Below are 14,594 nucleotides of genomic sequence, written 5' to 3'. Positions count from 1 at the left end.
TAGGAGGAGCCTCTCTGCATGTTCCAACGTTGATTGCACTTTATTTCACTGAGACACTCGCGACGCGAAATCCGCGGAATTGCAATTACACGAAACTTAATAATTCATGTACTTAGAACGAGATATACGGATTTGGTTAAAAAATACTCTCTCTCTCTAACATCCATTGTACTTTGTATTTCACTTGACAAAGCACTCGCGCGAGGCGAAATTCACGATCTACTTTGCGACATTACTTAAAAAGTATTTCATAAATAAAGTTTAAAGCATATATTTATAAGCGAACGAAACATGCGAATTATTATAACATATTATAAATTTAATTTACTGCTTCGCAATACTTTTGCGAGGATTGACTCGTCTTGTGATATCCTGTAAAGATTGTTCTCGCAATATTTCTGCGAAGATCACTTACCCTCGCATACTTATGCGAAGCTCAATTTCGCAATTCCTTTTGCGAATATCGTTCAACGGAGATCGTAACATCATATTAAGTAAGATAAAAAAATAAAAATATCAAAATTGTAACCGTATCTAAAGAATGCGAAATTGCTAATTAACTGCGAGTTGATCAATTTTTTTTACATTGTCGCGAAATTCTTACGCTCGCGATTTTAATTCGATAAAATTTGCATTATTTAACTCAAACTTTGTCGCAAAAATATGAGTAATAAATCGAATATAAAAACTTGCAATTTCCGCGAAATTTTCTAACTTCCGCGAATTTAACTCTGTAAAATTCATAATTTCTCCATGGAACATGAATATTAATATATAATAAAATGAAGCCGGAAAATGAAAGGAAAAAATTAATGAAGTGAAATTTACTTTGACATTTAAAACAAAATTGTAAGAATTATACGGTTTTACTTAAACAGATTGCATATGACACAAACGAAAAAAAACTTTTACTTTTTATTAAATTGCTTATTCAACGGCAAGTTCATAATTTATTATATAAATCGAGTCAAAAAAAGAGTGATAAAGTGATAATTATGATAAAGTGATTTTATTCTTTGGCTTGCTAATTGGCCAAATATCTTCGTTTTTTATAAAGAGGGATTATAATACGATTTACACTCCCTCGCTGAACGCTTCGTACACAAAAATCTACATCTACATATAAAAATCTACGCCGAAAAAAAAAATGAATCGCACCGATTTCAAAAATGTTAATTTCGGTGAAGAAAAAAGACCATCACCCGTACCCTAAATTCTACTCACCAATACCATCACCAGTCATGTTTCTCATCATGATCTGCAACAAAAAATAATACCGATTAAATTCAAGTTAAACTAAGCAGGTAGCTTTTAATCGACCCAACTGGTCGCATTTATTAAATTAAATTAATAAATATGGTTAATTAATTATTTACTGGCGAAGCAAAGTCATTGTTTTTACCAAGTTAAACTGTAGTTTAATAAACAAATATAAGTTTTCTTTTCTCTAATTATATCTGTCTCATTTTAAGCGCAGAAAATGCGGCACAAATTCAGTTACGAAGAATAGACGTAGTTAATCGCGTCTCATTGATGATTTTACGAATCGAATGTCGTTTACGCGAAAAAAGCGTCTTTTTCTCCTATCTCTCTACAAGCGTAAACGACTACAGCGCCGTATGGTGGTGTTTTGACTCTTCAGGTCTTCAGGTTCTTTCGTTCGTCGAACGCACGTGAACATGGTTCTGGTGAGTTCTCGCTCCGCAAAAGTACGACGATTACCCGTAATTATGGCAGAATCCCGTGAAAATAACGCCGCGCGCGGAAAGAACGCGTTTGGTTTGTCGATCGCGACGTATCAGCCTTTTATTTTGTCTCGAGATCGCTTCGTTCGAGTTCGATTAGCACATGCCGTCCCTGTCCCGCTGTCTCGAACGATTCCCACGCGTCCCACGAAACGATGGCAACATTAACATTAAAAGGATTGTTTTTCGCGACTTTTTAGCCGGCGAAGAAACCCAAAGGTCCGATTAGGAAGCAGGTCCTTCGGGGGAAGGGACAGAAGAAGAAAGTGTCCCTGAAGTTCACGATCGACTGCACGCATCCCGTGGAGGATAATATTATGGATGTTGCCAATTTTGTAAGTTACATGAGATTTTTTGGCCCGTAGTCTCTTAATATTTCCCGTTTCCAATCACGAGAATTCCGCTCGCAGTTGCTCATTCGATATCTTGAGCACGATACAATCCTAACCTATTCCTCGCGGATTCTTAACCTCTACGTATAGGAGCAGGAATCTGGAGTTCATTGACTTCTCTATCTTGAATCGCGCGATGTCTGTATCCTTATTCTGTAATTCTTATCGTTATCATTATATTATTATCGCACTTTTTTACTATGTATTATATCTACACAATGACAATAGTTGCTTTCCATTTACATCAAAACTCAGATAATTCTCACTTGTGATGTCATTCTGTCTTTATTATTCATGAATTGCCAAAAAGAATAGAACGACGTCACAAGTGAGAATTATCTGAGTTTTGATGTAAATGGAAAGCACCTAATATAACGACAGTGACACTGTCGTTACGAGTTACAGAATCCAGGACCCTCCACCTCTGTTCTGTAATTCTTAACGACAGTATTGTTATCATTATATTGTCGCAGCTTCTTTACCATATATTATATCTGTGCAACGATATGTAATATAACGACACTGTCGTTGAGAATTACAGAATAGGTGTGCCGCTAAAGTTTCTAAGTATCACGTTGATTGAGGCTAATTATTATAAGACAGCAATTTTTTTTCCAGGAAAAATATTTAAACGAGAAAATCAAAGTTGGCGGCAAAATTAATAACTTCGGCAACAATGTTGTCCTGGAACGTAATAAGATGAAGCTCACCATCAACAGCGACACAGATTTCTCCAAGCGGTGAGTAACGTCGTGTTTCTTTGATTACAACAGTCACGATGTACAATACGGAAGAATTTTGGATATTAAGGCCCAGTTTCACAAGTGTCGGTTAACGTTTAATCTTAGATTAACTCACTCTTCGTCTCCTTCTAACGTCCCCCTTAGAAAGAGACGAAGAGTGAGTTAATCTAAGATTAAAAGTTAACCGACACTTGTGAAACTGGGCCTAAGCGATATTCGGGATCTCCGTTTGCTATCGTAAGCTATAGGAAGAGCGATATTTGCACTGATTTGGAAAAAACTTTGTTGCTATAGGTATCTCAAGTATTTGACGAAGAAGTACTTGAAGAAGAACAAGTTGCGCGATTGGTTGCGAGTAGTGTCGAAGGACAAGGAAACGTATGAATTACGATACTTCCAGATTAACAGCCAGGAAGACGAAGACGAAGAAGATGCAGAATAATTCTCTTTACTTTTCTATTACAGATGCGTCTTCTGTATATATTTCTTTTAATAAAGAATAAAATCCGATATTCTTGCTTTTTTTAAATATAGATAAGTGCTCCTACTAGAAGTTATAAATTTTTAATACAAAGTTATTATATTTATATATGTAAATATTTATCGTTGACATTCATAGTAGAAAATCCGTATATGAATTGTGACAAAACTAACAAATAGTACATTAGCAATGTAATATTTTATTGGCGAGTGGTTTGCAATAACGACAAACATAAGTAGTTTTAAAATTACTTCCAATTTTATAATATATTTTCTGAATATCTGGATTAATAATCACCATTTATTTCAAGTGATTATTATGCGTGGTCGCATATACAAAAAATAAATTGTGTACTTTCAATTTTATAATTATCGTATTGTTATTTTTAAGTTTCTTGATTATAATTTTATAATCGTGCAACTCTCATCGATTATATGCAATTATTTCGACAATAGGCATTTCGAAGCAAAGCTGCACTTTCTACGAAGATATAAAAGTGGTAAATTTTCGTAAATTTTAATAGACTGTAAAACTTTAAATAACGCCCTGTCGACAATATTAATTTAAATATGAGTTCGTGGTATTGCTTCTAATGCAAGATTTGTTCATAAACGACACGAAGTAGGTTTTACAGCAGAATTTGCAGACGTTGCTGTTACCATCTGTGCTTGTCCCGAGTCTCGACTAAGAGCTTCGCGATTTGGACGCATTTTCTGCCGAGGGCGTTCCTGCACGGTAAACTTTTCGAATCGTAAAACTTCGCGCGCGGGAAATCAGCGATCTCTAATTTAGAACTCCGACCAAACTCCGATTAACTTTGCCAGTAATTAATTAAACTTGCGAATTATTTACGGCAAAATTTCCAATTACATAATCCGCCGTTAATTAAAGAATGGCGTATTAGATAAGTATAATTTCTCTTTCTATTTCTCTTCACATAAAATTAATAATTCTTAATTAATATTGTTCGTATAAAATTAATAATTCTATCCTTCGTAACAGAATATTACAAGCGTTAATTGATATAAACTAATCGGAGTTTCGTCGAAATCGTCTGTAACTTTCAAGTCGACATTTGATTTTTATGATGAAATCATTACCGGGAATAAGACAATTTTAACAATCAGCAATATTTCTTGAAACTCGGCGTCTATTCTTAGCAGTTCTATCAATCTGACGGCAAACTTCCTACGAAAAGCAATAATTATAAGTACAATTTGCCGAATCTTTGTTCAACAATCGCACCATCACGCAATTATAAGAATCTCTCGATGAATTTTCGTCGACGGCGTCGACGCGTCGCGGCGTCACGAAATGGCGGCGGAATCCGTTTGGCCATTCGTCATTATTCGCATCGCGGCGAAAGGCACAATCACGATATATGATAATTTAATTCCAGAACGTAACGCGCATACCTGGGTGACAGGGCTGATCGTCAACGACGTTGTTCGTTGCGCCTGTGCGTAAATGAAGCGGAGTATGGGAAGATCAAACGAGCTCGGCCCGGCTCCCGGCTGGATCTCGTCGACGCCGAGGAGAACGGTTTCGGTGCGCGGCACCCTCTTCGCGCGCGGCACTCGACACGATACTTATTACAAAAGTCTTTCGGCGACGCGCCCTCGCGACGACAACGTCTCGACTCTCGACAACGCGCGCGCGATATCTGCATCTGCTTCGATCGCGATCGCGAGAGACGCGCGGACGTGAGATTCGAACGGCTACTCCGCAGTCCGCGACTCCGCACTCCGCGACGACCCATGATCCATTGCAACGGCGCGGCGCGCTCGCCGACCAACGCGCGAATTCGAAATATCGAAGGAGGCGCGAGATTGCGATTCTCGAAGCGCCGCGCGACCGGCGCGACTGAGGAGATATCGACTTCTCGATCAGCAGCGGGATCTGCTCCGCGCAGCTGCACTTTCTGCGCGCGAGGAGCGCGACGCGCGCCCGCCGCCGCACGGTCGCCCGTCAGAGCGAGAAAGAGAGGACGCGGAAGGTGCGGAAGGTGCAGCCGAGGTGCGGACTGCGATACAATTGTCCCGTCATCCGTACGCGCTTCGGTCTTCGCGGTTTATCCCGAATTTCTCGTCTCTCGTTTCCGCGATAATCCCGCGCGTTAACGCGCGGCAAGGCCGGCAAGTTCCTTGAATAATCGAGCGATCTCTCACGAGAAACCGGTGATCAACGTCATCTCGTTGCCGAAACAAATGAGGGGGACTGTTTTCTCGCGGCGGACGGCGATCCGACGATGTCGGCAACGGCGTGACGCGGACGCGCTGCGATCGCAGTGACGCACGGCCCGCACGGCGATTGTTGTCGCTTGTCGCGAGTCGCGAGAGTTTCGTGGTTTCGCCGAGGCCGTCGCCGTGCGCCGTTCGTGTCAATTTAGCGACTGTCACGGAGAGAGAGAGAGAAAGAACGAGAGTGCGCGCGCGCGTCAACGAAAAGGGTGAGCTCTAGGGAACGCGAGTCAACGCGAGTGAAGGATCGTGATCTAGGATCGTGATCGTCGTCGTTGTCGCGCCGCGTGGTCCCCTCGCAGACGGGGGACAATGAAGTTCCAGTACAAGGAGGAGCACCCGTTCGAGAAGAGGAAGGCCGAGGGCGAGAAGATCCGACGGAAATACCCGGATCGAGTGCCCGTGAGTATCCTCCCCTCGTGCGCGTTCCGCTTTTAACATCCCGGAAATGATAGCTTACGCTTTCCGCTTCCCCGAGGGACGCGGAAGGAGCGTTTCGCGAACGAAGACGAAGACGAAGACGTGGCGAAACGGGGCCTCCCTTGCCCCCTCCTCGGCGAAGTCGCGCTCTCGCGAGGAACGCCCGCGCCGTGGCCCTCGACCGCCTCGGCGCGATCCCCTTCGGAGGATCTCAAGGTCGTCCTCGCATTCTGCGTCGCATATCGCCCCCCGTTCGGACGAGGCGGCTTCTCTTTGGGAGACGCCTGTCTCTCTCTGCCTCTGTCTCTGTCTCTCCTTTTTGCGCACTTACGCAGCGAAATCGCGCTGCTCCTCGCGTACGTCCTCCTCCGCGCGCGATATTGATCTGCTTCACGACGTGCAATCGACGTGGTTTCCCCAGCGCTTCGAAATTTTTCAAACGTAAACAGCCCGCGGCTGTTTATCTACGAATTTATTTACGTCGGACTCGCGACACGATCGCGTCGCTCGCGAATCCCCGTGGTCCCGTCGTCGGCGTAGACTTCGGACGCGAGGAAACGCTTCTAGAAGCTCTTTGTCGCGTTAAAAAAGTAACGATTCGCAACGTCGTCCTGCTAAATCGAGCCCAAATTTGTTTTCAAAGTTGCGTCGGATGTGTGTGAAGCGTGTATACCTTTGTCAAGCGTCGTTTTATCAAGTTATTTTTATCGTTTTCGAGCTTGGAGAGCGTGACAATTTCTACGTGTGACAACGCAAATTTTTCTTTCTAATATTATAAATTGCCAGATTTTTCCACCTTTAGAACCAAATTGTGTACTATTTAATCCTCTTTGCTTCATAATTTATAATAAATGGCAAATAAATCAGGAAGAACTCATAGATCGATACTTTTAAATATATCTTATATATTTCGAAATATATTTCAGATTAAACGTTACGAGATAGGATCTTTCCGCTGATAGGAATTACAGTCATTTCGATCGTGAAAGGAAAAACACGTATCAAAGCATTCCAATTTCGTAGCGGCATTAATTGGACGGAGTATAACAGCAACGTCTCGTCCAAACATATGGATCTTACCTACTCTCCCTTCGCTTATTAATTAGTTTCTGATAATCTTCCTTCAACCTATATTAAAAATCAAATTTATTCGTAATGGATCTCGCGATACTTCCACGGTCGTAATCGTGATCGTTCGAAAGAAAGAATAATCGTGTTTATCTTCGTCGCGTATGAATCAGCGATCACATGACGGCAGTTTCAGCAGCGAAATTATCGCAAAATTACTTACCTCCCGTTCCGCGATGCACACGCGTTCGCCAGATCCAATCACAGGACTCGCGCCTGAGTCCTGTTATTCAACAGTTGGACGCGTTTCAAAGTCTCTCACGGCATTAAGTACATATTTGAAACTTATCTTTCATCCAGGCAGCGAGCCAGAGAATTAAGCCTTCTTTAATATTTTGTTAGCATAGGCTGAAATTCAATTTTCCACGCGAACAATGCCCATAACGCAAAGCTGTGCGGAGATTGATTTATTCCGGTGTGTTGCGGCGACTAATTAAGACACTTTCTTAATGTTGTTAACTAATATTACATGTTTGTGTATTAAAAACAAATGTTTGAGAGAGGCATAATGAATGTTGTTGTAGGTAATAGTCGAGAAGGCGCCTAAAGCCAAAATCAGTGACCTGGACAAGCAAAAGTATTTGGTACCCTCTGATTTGACCGTCGGCCAGTTTTACTTTTTAATTCGTAAGAGGATTCATTTACGTCCCGAGGATGCCCTATTCTTCTTCGTCAACAACATCATTCCTCCGACAAGCGCCACCATGGGCTCTCTTTATGCGGTAATTAGTATGAATATTATTACGGAATTATGTAACGAGTGAGATGCTTCGATTTTGACGTTTCGTCGCCCGCTCTAATCTCGTCAAAATGTTCAACAGGAACATCACGAAGAGGACTTCTTCCTTTATATAGCGTATAGCGATGAGAACGTATACGGTCACTAAACCTCGGCAGGATGAGCAAACCACCAGAACAACAAGGGATTCAGCAACAAAAATCATCTACCAACGTAGTCTTCATAGACGCTTTCGAAAAACCGAGCATACAAAATTACAACTGTCGATATACTTTGTGTGAAATTTTATGTCTCGATACTGCACACTTGCTTCTTTCAAAAAGTAACTACACAGCTATATCCTTGGATGATTAAAAAAAAAATGCTTGTCGATTCCATTCTTTCTTTGCCACCTGAGAGGACTTTAGTTCACCGTATGATGTAAGACCAACTAAACTGTGCAGAATTATGTGATCATGTAATGTCTAGCCTGGCCACTAAAAAAAAAAAATAAAGAAACAAGAGAAAAAATCCAAAAAAAGTATTTGTATTGCCAAATATCGCTAATATTCTCACAAATTACGTTTCACTGCACATTATAATCATGTTTCCCGAGAATAGTAACTATCGTACCATTATAAATTCGAAGTGTGGTATAGACGACAGAATTCTATACGTGATATCATTTTCAACACCATAGATTAATGTTGTATTATACATAATTTTGACGTTATTTAATTAATGAAAGGACGAAGAGAAATTGTTGGATATGCGAGCGAGACAAATTTTCTGTAATATCTTGAAAATGTAAGGCCAATAAAAAAAAAATTAAAAACGACGAGAACACGGCTAAGTATTTTCTGTATTCTTTTGTTCTTAAATATTATTTTCCTCTTGGTTTAATGTTAGCTCCTTTTAATAGAATCCGCTTGATCAGTTGTTGACAAGTCGTGACGGTGCTATCAATACTTGTATCAGACTTGTTTTGCCCGTACGTCCTAAATTTTTTATTTGTTTGTCCCGAGCACGCTCAATGTATGCGAACGAAGACATTAGTAGTCAAACTCCTTTCTATCGACGAAGTAGCAGCTTGAATACCATGGAACCGGCGAGTTTCGAGAAAAATGATACAAACGTTACTGTTTATAGATATATTAGTCCATTGTATAATCTTTCGCAAGAAGATAGCAGCTGGATCGTCACGAGCTCCTTTATGATTCTTACAATGCAAACAGGTAATAATATCATTATCCGAAGAATAATATCATTATCCCGAAAAATGTGAATTATTCTCTCTTTCCGTAACTATTTAAGATATAAACTATTACTGCCATAATTTTTGCGGCACTTTTATTCTTCTGCACGCGAGTACGTTAATTCTCTTACAAACTCCATAGGTTTCGGAATGTTGGAGTCCGGCTGTGTATCTGTGAAAAATGAAGTCAATATCATGATGAAGAATGTGGTCGATATATCTCTCGGCGGTCTGACTTACTGGATGTTTGGATTCGGATTTAGCTTTGGCATGAGTGAGCCCAACAACCCTCTAATCGGTATCGGAGGTCTATTCGTAGATCCTTCCGTCGGCGACGAGTATATGGGTGGCATTTGCGCCGCATTTTTATTTCAATTGAGCTTCGCCACCACTTCTACGACCATCGTTAGCGGTGCTATGGCAGAACGGTATTTATCTTCGCTAATGCGATATATCGGGGATGTAAGTCGATCGTACAATTTTGCATTTCTAGATGTAACTTTAAGGCGTATTGCGTCTTCTCGTTTCTGAATACTATCGTGTACTGCTTGCCAGCCGGATGGGTGTGGGGTGATCACGGTTTCCTGAACCGCATGGGGGTCGTTGATATTGCTGGCTCAGGCCCGGTGCATCTTGTCGGCGGTGTTTCAGGTAGTCAGAGATATACAAATGTAATTAATCATTGCCAGATAATCAACGATAAACTGATCAATTTCACGCGACAAACCCATTCATTTGCCTGTTTATTTATACAGCTCTAGCTTGCGCTATCATGCTCGGTCCCAGAATAGGTAGATACGACAACGGCATCGATCCCCTACCGCTCGGATGCCCAGTCAATGCTATTATGGGGCTGTTCGTGTTGTGGTAAAGCAATCGTAGATTATCGCGATAATTAACGATAATTAACGCAATAAGTTACAGAATAGAAAAAAAAGGGAATCTTAATTGTAGGTGGGGCTGGTTAGCATTCAACAGTGGTAGTACTTATGGGGTAACTGGTGCTCAGTGGCAGTACGCCGCTCGAGCGGCTGTTGCCACGATGATAGCCAGTATGGGGGGTGGTCTGGTCGGTTTGGGATTCAGCTTGACTAATCCGAACGGAATTGATATCCTTAGCCAGATAAACGGTGTTCTTGGGGCACTGGTGGCAGTCACCGGTACGTGCTTAATTAATATAGTAAAGACTGAAATACTGAACCGACTCTCAAGCGTTAATGTTGCGTTTAGGTGGGTGTTTTCTCTATCAAGGCTGGGAAGCGATGATAGTCGGGATGGTAGGTGGTTTTATCACGTGTATCGTAATGCCAGTGTTAGACAAAATTCACATAGACGATCCTGTTGGAGCAGCCGCCACTCACGGTGCGTTTATGTTAATTCCATTGACATGTCTAATTTTTACAAGTTTCTTTCACTCTCTTCATCGCGATAATAAACACTCGCGCATTTCTTTTAAATATAGGCGCAAGTGGTATCTGGGGAGTTATCGCGATCGGTTTATTTGCTGATAATCCAATTCCGCTTGATACCACAAATGGAAGGAAGGGCTTGTTTAAAGGTTCGTACAATGATTTCGCGTATTTTTCTCATTCCGCGTCACATGCATGAATTCTTTCTTGTAGGAGGCGGCTGGTATCTATTAGGAGTACAAAGCTTATCTGTACTTTGTTTAGGGGTTTGGAGTTTTGTCAGCTCTGTCGTATTGCTATGGGTATTATAACTTCGTTCCTTAAAAAAAAAAAAAATAAAAAATAAAAAAGTATCATACATAAATAATACTTATAATACGTAAGATGTAAGTAATACCTGTCTTTTTCGTAGATAATAAATAAAATAATACCAATTAGAATGTCAGTTTATGAAGAAGTACTCGGAGCAGATCTCGTAGAGCATAGAATACGTCATTCACAGGTACGAATTTCCTTAATAACTTAATTTTTTAAGCAGTTTGAACTTTTAACAGTCTGTCTAACTTATGTGAGTGCTTGTCTGCAGATAGGTGTGAGTCGTGCCATGTCAGCGCTTCGACCGTTTAGTATGGAGAAGCAACTAAGGAACGTACCTCCCATAGGCATGAATCCTGGTAAGACATAAAACCTGTTCCCTTGTTTAAAACCTGTGCCGAAATGTATAATAACGCGCACTTTTGATACAGGTCACGAGTTATTTCTTGTTCAGCATAGAAAAAAGAAATTGGCAAATTTTTCAAAGTCTGAGAAACGTCAATTGTCAAAGAAGCTGGTAAAGAAAAATTCCCAGATCAGGACGATTGCGGACTCTTCCGCGCTGACCGCGGAAGCGAAACCGCAGTTTGCGTGGATAGATTAGATTTAAAAAAACGAATACACAGACTTATATCGGTACTTCGTCAGAGATGTGAATTTATTACAAATGTATAAACATGGACACGTGCACATTCTAATGTTTTCGTATTCTAATACGCTCAACCAATGTGTGTGTGTATGTGTGGTGTGTGTGTGTGCGCGCGAGAGGGACACATTTCTTAATAAATACTTAAATTTTTACGCATTCATACATATAAATATTGATCGCGGACACACATGCACGCACACACGACACAGAGATAAATGAACGTGATAAATGGATCACAGACAAACTGAATTTTAACACGATGCTTAGCCAGTGGCACAAATATGGTTTCAATCGAATAAATTAGTTAATCGTCCATGACACACGATAAGATAATGCTTGTTATTATAGGAAATAAAATATTTCGATAAATATCTTCCTTATTATCTTTCACATATCGAAGATGTGTATACCAGATGTTCTACTTCGTTTGTATATTGGCAGGAACTGTTCCTGGAGACCATATTAAGTATATATTCACAAAATACCATTCTTCCTTTGCCTTTGCCTTTCAGATATTGTACTGATACATATTGAGAATATTTACAATTTCATTGTATTTTCGTGATATTTCTTTCGATTTTCTATTCTAAAAATGACTGATACTTCATAACTAAATTTAGAAAATTCGAACTGGATACATGTATGAATAGTAATATTCTAGAGATGCAAGACTAGAGTATCACACGTCTTTTGGAGGGCATAATATGTAGACGAAATGTCGCGTATCTTCGTAATTTTCTTCGTATAATACTTCATTTCTATGGCGATCATTAATTGAGAGTATGGAGATGAGCTAGCTTAATAATTATATTCAACATATAAAAATGTATCTAAAAGATTAGCACACTATCGATTCCTACATTATTTCAAATGCATTCCTTCTATAAGAGCGATATAAATATCTATGTCTAAATTGATTCTATAAATACGGCGCTACGTGAAGGGAAACTTATTAATTACGTGTAACGTGTAATTTTATGGAACACAATAGGTTGAGTACTTGAAACTATATCGTTATTATATACTGCTTGACGCCCACTGAGACACTTCTGTAGGAAGACCAGGATAATTTTTCACAGCCTCAATAACTTGCTGCGATGTTAATGTAAATTTGTAATATTGATATTCTTTTTCAAACTTTGTATGCGTATTTCCAACTGGCAGCAAGATCTCTAAGTTCTATAGAATATATATATGTATTATTTATCTTTTCTTTTTTCGAGAACCTAATGAGAAAAATAATTTCAATATAAAAGGATTTCTTACCTTGATATGCTCAAAAGCTTTCATGATAACTGGTCTCTGGACAGATTGTACAGAGGAATTCTGATTCACGAACTTCATGTAGCGATTGTATATCGCCTCAAAATTCAATGGTTCACCATCATAAATCTCCGTTTCATGTTTCATCGCTATTATCTGTGATAATATTGAGATATAGATATTTCTTTCACTACCAAATACAATTAGAAAGTCAAAAACGTACCAGACACATCTCTAAAATGGATAATCCTTCGAGCATCAACAACTTGTCATCCTCCGAAAAGATTTTACTCGCTTCCACAAAATCATTCACTTCCAATTTCTGATGCTTCTCTGATAACGTCGAGACAGCTACCGCGAGTAGATTTCTAAAGCTCCTCTCGCTCACATCGATATGATACATTCTCTTGAGTAAATTCACCATCGTAACATTGGCAGTCAAATTCTTGATATAGTCGTTCCACATAGAACCGAATTGCGGATCTATTGTACAGTCATCATATTGCTGCTCAACTTTATTTACATTCTCATCATCGGGCAAGCTGAGGAGGTCCCGAAAGAGTTCCAGACGATCGTCAAACGCGGACATTGGCTGTTCCGAGGACGACGTATCGCCAGGAAATAAAAATATCTGGCGATGCGAGAATCTCGACTTGACTCTCTTCTCCAGCAGCTCCATGACGTCTAATCTACAGCTTATCCCTAGTACACATATCGGAACCTACGAAATTGAAAGAAAATTATTCATTTGCATCAAAATTTACACCATCTTCTTACACTTTTCTTTATCCCGATACATTTAAACATTTACCTGTGCAGATTGAGCAACGTCAAACAGATTATACAACAATGTCTGATTGTGATGTCCGCAAAACAGATCGAACTCATCGAGCACGAAGATGACTGGCTTGGAGCGGTTTTTATCACCAGATTTCAAGCAATCTAAGAGGAAGCTTAGATTTTCTGCAAACGTACCAAAAACCTTATCGCCAACAACGTTTTCTAATTGCATCTGACGAGTTAGATCTTTGAGCGCTAAACGATCGTCAGTATGTACTAGCCCATTAAGGTTCACTATTAGCGCATTATCCTTAAAACTTTTTAAAGCAGACAATTCCTTTAAAACACTGTTAACAAGCTGAAACATAAATAAGTCCTTATCAGTAATTACAATACAGAGTACAACACAATACATTTTGTATAATCATAAAGGATAATTATACCGTTGTTTTGCCGCTGCCTCTAGGTCCAACTAACAAGACGGAATTGCTCTCGCCTACTTCAACGGTACGTTTCACTAAATCCAGCACGTTTAGCCGCTCGTTAACGTGATGCCTGAACTTCGTTTCAGGACACATTATTTTACGCTTCAAGTACTTTCGCGTGAGCAGTATCATATTGTCTTGGAAGTCGATTGCCATATTTTTCTTCTTGCTCATCGTTCTTACTGGTCTTGAACTACTTGTCTTGACAAAACAATTGGAAGACCTGCAATCGATGGAGAATTTATGGAAAATTTTCCAAAACACCGTTTTTAAGATACTTCTCGCTCTTAGTCTAAACTAAGTCAAAACTATTTAAATTTCTAAATTCTAAACTAAGCAAAATGTTTAAAAATACAGCGCGTATAATCAGAAAATATAACCCGATCGTCTCGAATGGAATTCGACGACGCTAAAAACATATCTTTTGTGTGAACTTACGCGAGTCGTCGAGCCTGAATTGTCGGTCGATTTTTCGGCCACGTATTTCGGCGCAAGGAACAACGCGGGACGAACGGCGGAGAAAAGTGGAGAGGAGACAACCCGGCCGGACAAGAGAGTCGGAGTCGGAGGG

At 40.1% G+C, this 14,594-nt stretch overlaps 4 protein-coding genes and 1 long non-coding RNA gene across 5 annotated transcripts; 3 read left to right on the top strand and 2 right to left on the bottom strand.

Annotated features, from left to right (window-relative positions):
• Positions 1 to 1,579: 1,579 nt before the first annotated feature.
• Positions 1,580 to 3,390, top strand: LOC139775574 (large ribosomal subunit protein eL22). The gene is made up of 4 exons (XM_071711654.1): positions 1,580 to 1,688; positions 1,946 to 2,080; positions 2,756 to 2,877; positions 3,175 to 3,390. Exons 1-4 carry the CDS (start codon positions 1,680 to 1,682, stop codon positions 3,320 to 3,322), a joined length of 414 nt encoding a protein of 137 aa, XP_071567755.1. The 5' UTR covers positions 1,580 to 1,679; the 3' UTR covers positions 3,323 to 3,390.
• A 2,252-nt stretch (positions 3,391 to 5,642) lies between these two features.
• Positions 5,643 to 8,705, top strand: Atg8a (Autophagy-related 8a). The gene is made up of 3 exons (XM_071711662.1): positions 5,643 to 6,003; positions 7,674 to 7,871; positions 7,971 to 8,705. Exons 1-3 carry the CDS (start codon positions 5,914 to 5,916, stop codon positions 8,034 to 8,036), a joined length of 354 nt encoding a protein of 117 aa, XP_071567763.1. The 5' UTR covers positions 5,643 to 5,913; the 3' UTR covers positions 8,037 to 8,705.
• A 105-nt stretch (positions 8,706 to 8,810) lies between these two features.
• Amt (Ammonium transporter) lies at positions 8,811 to 11,866 on the top strand. Its single transcript, XM_071711657.1, has 11 exons — positions 8,811 to 9,102; positions 9,265 to 9,550; positions 9,616 to 9,773; positions 9,878 to 9,989; positions 10,077 to 10,282; positions 10,353 to 10,484; positions 10,585 to 10,680; positions 10,745 to 10,833; positions 10,944 to 11,033; positions 11,118 to 11,205; positions 11,278 to 11,866. Exons 1-11 carry the CDS (start codon positions 8,901 to 8,903, stop codon positions 11,448 to 11,450), a joined length of 1,632 nt encoding a protein of 543 aa, XP_071567758.1. The 5' UTR covers positions 8,811 to 8,900; the 3' UTR covers positions 11,451 to 11,866.
• On the bottom strand, positions 9,201 to 9,458 carry LOC139775581 (uncharacterized). Its single transcript, XR_011718875.1, has 2 exons — positions 9,363 to 9,458; positions 9,201 to 9,294 (listed from the first exon to the last, which is right to left on the bottom strand). It is a non-coding gene; the product is annotated as an uncharacterized lncRNA (long non-coding RNA).
• On the bottom strand, positions 11,475 to 14,594 carry Orc4 (origin recognition complex subunit 4). Its single transcript, XM_071711659.1, has 6 exons — positions 14,462 to 14,594; positions 13,982 to 14,246; positions 13,570 to 13,896; positions 12,982 to 13,479; positions 12,762 to 12,914; positions 11,475 to 12,674 (listed from the first exon to the last, which is right to left on the bottom strand). Exons 2-6 carry the CDS (start codon positions 14,195 to 14,197, stop codon positions 12,513 to 12,515), a joined length of 1,356 nt encoding a protein of 451 aa, XP_071567760.1. The 5' UTR covers positions 14,198 to 14,246; positions 14,462 to 14,594; the 3' UTR covers positions 11,475 to 12,512.

The sequence above is a fragment of the Temnothorax nylanderi genome, unplaced genomic scaffold, assembly GCF_030848795.1.
Source record: "Temnothorax nylanderi isolate EJ_2023f unplaced genomic scaffold, tnyl_v1.0 TNYL_tig0101_pilon, whole genome shotgun sequence".
NCBI classification, from domain to species: Eukaryota; Metazoa; Arthropoda; class Insecta; order Hymenoptera; family Formicidae; genus Temnothorax; species Temnothorax nylanderi.
The sequence above is the reverse complement of the archived record's forward strand: the minus strand, read 5'-3'. Positions and strand labels throughout refer to the sequence as shown.

What these genes read in the sequence shown, in the direction of transcription:
- Atg8a (XM_071711662.1), top strand. Translation starts at nt 5,914, where the DNA reads ATGAAGTTCCAGTACAAGGAGGAGCACCCGTTCGAGAAGAGGAAGGCC. An exon ending in AATACCCGGATCGAGTGCCC is followed by an intron (nt 6,004 to 7,673) that starts GTGAGTATCCTC and finishes ATGTTGTTGTAG; the next exon opens with GTAATAGTCGAGAAGGCGCC. An exon ending in CCATGGGCTCTCTTTATGCG is followed by an intron (nt 7,872 to 7,970) that starts GTAATTAGTATG and finishes AATGTTCAACAG; the next exon opens with GAACATCACGAAGAGGACTT.
- Amt (XM_071711657.1), top strand. Translation starts at nt 8,901, where the DNA reads ATGTATGCGAACGAAGACATTAGTAGTCAAACTCCTTTCTATCGACGA. An exon ending in GATTCTTACAATGCAAACAG is followed by an intron (nt 9,103 to 9,264) that starts GTAATAATATCA and finishes CAAACTCCATAG; the next exon opens with GTTTCGGAATGTTGGAGTCC. An exon ending in ATGGGGCTGTTCGTGTTGTG is followed by an intron (nt 9,990 to 10,076) that starts GTAAAGCAATCG and finishes TCTTAATTGTAG; the next exon opens with GTGGGGCTGGTTAGCATTCA.
- Orc4 (XM_071711659.1), bottom strand. Translation starts at nt 14,197, where the DNA reads ATGAGCAAGAAGAAAAATATGGCAATCGACTTCCAAGACAATATGATA. An exon ending in GAGGCAGCGGCAAAACAACG is followed by an intron (nt 13,897 to 13,981) that starts GTATAATTATCC and finishes TTTATGTTTCAG; the next exon opens with CTTGTTAACAGTGTTTTAAA. An exon ending in CCATTTTAGAGATGTGTCTG is followed by an intron (nt 12,915 to 12,981) that starts GTACGTTTTTGA and finishes ATATTATCACAG; the next exon opens with ATAATAGCGATGAAACATGA.
- LOC139775574 (XM_071711654.1), top strand. An exon ending in TTATGGATGTTGCCAATTTT is followed by an intron (nt 2,081 to 2,755) that starts GTAAGTTACATG and finishes TTTTTTTTCCAG; the next exon opens with GAAAAATATTTAAACGAGAA. An exon ending in GACACAGATTTCTCCAAGCG is followed by an intron (nt 2,878 to 3,174) that starts GTGAGTAACGTC and finishes TTGTTGCTATAG; the next exon opens with GTATCTCAAGTATTTGACGA.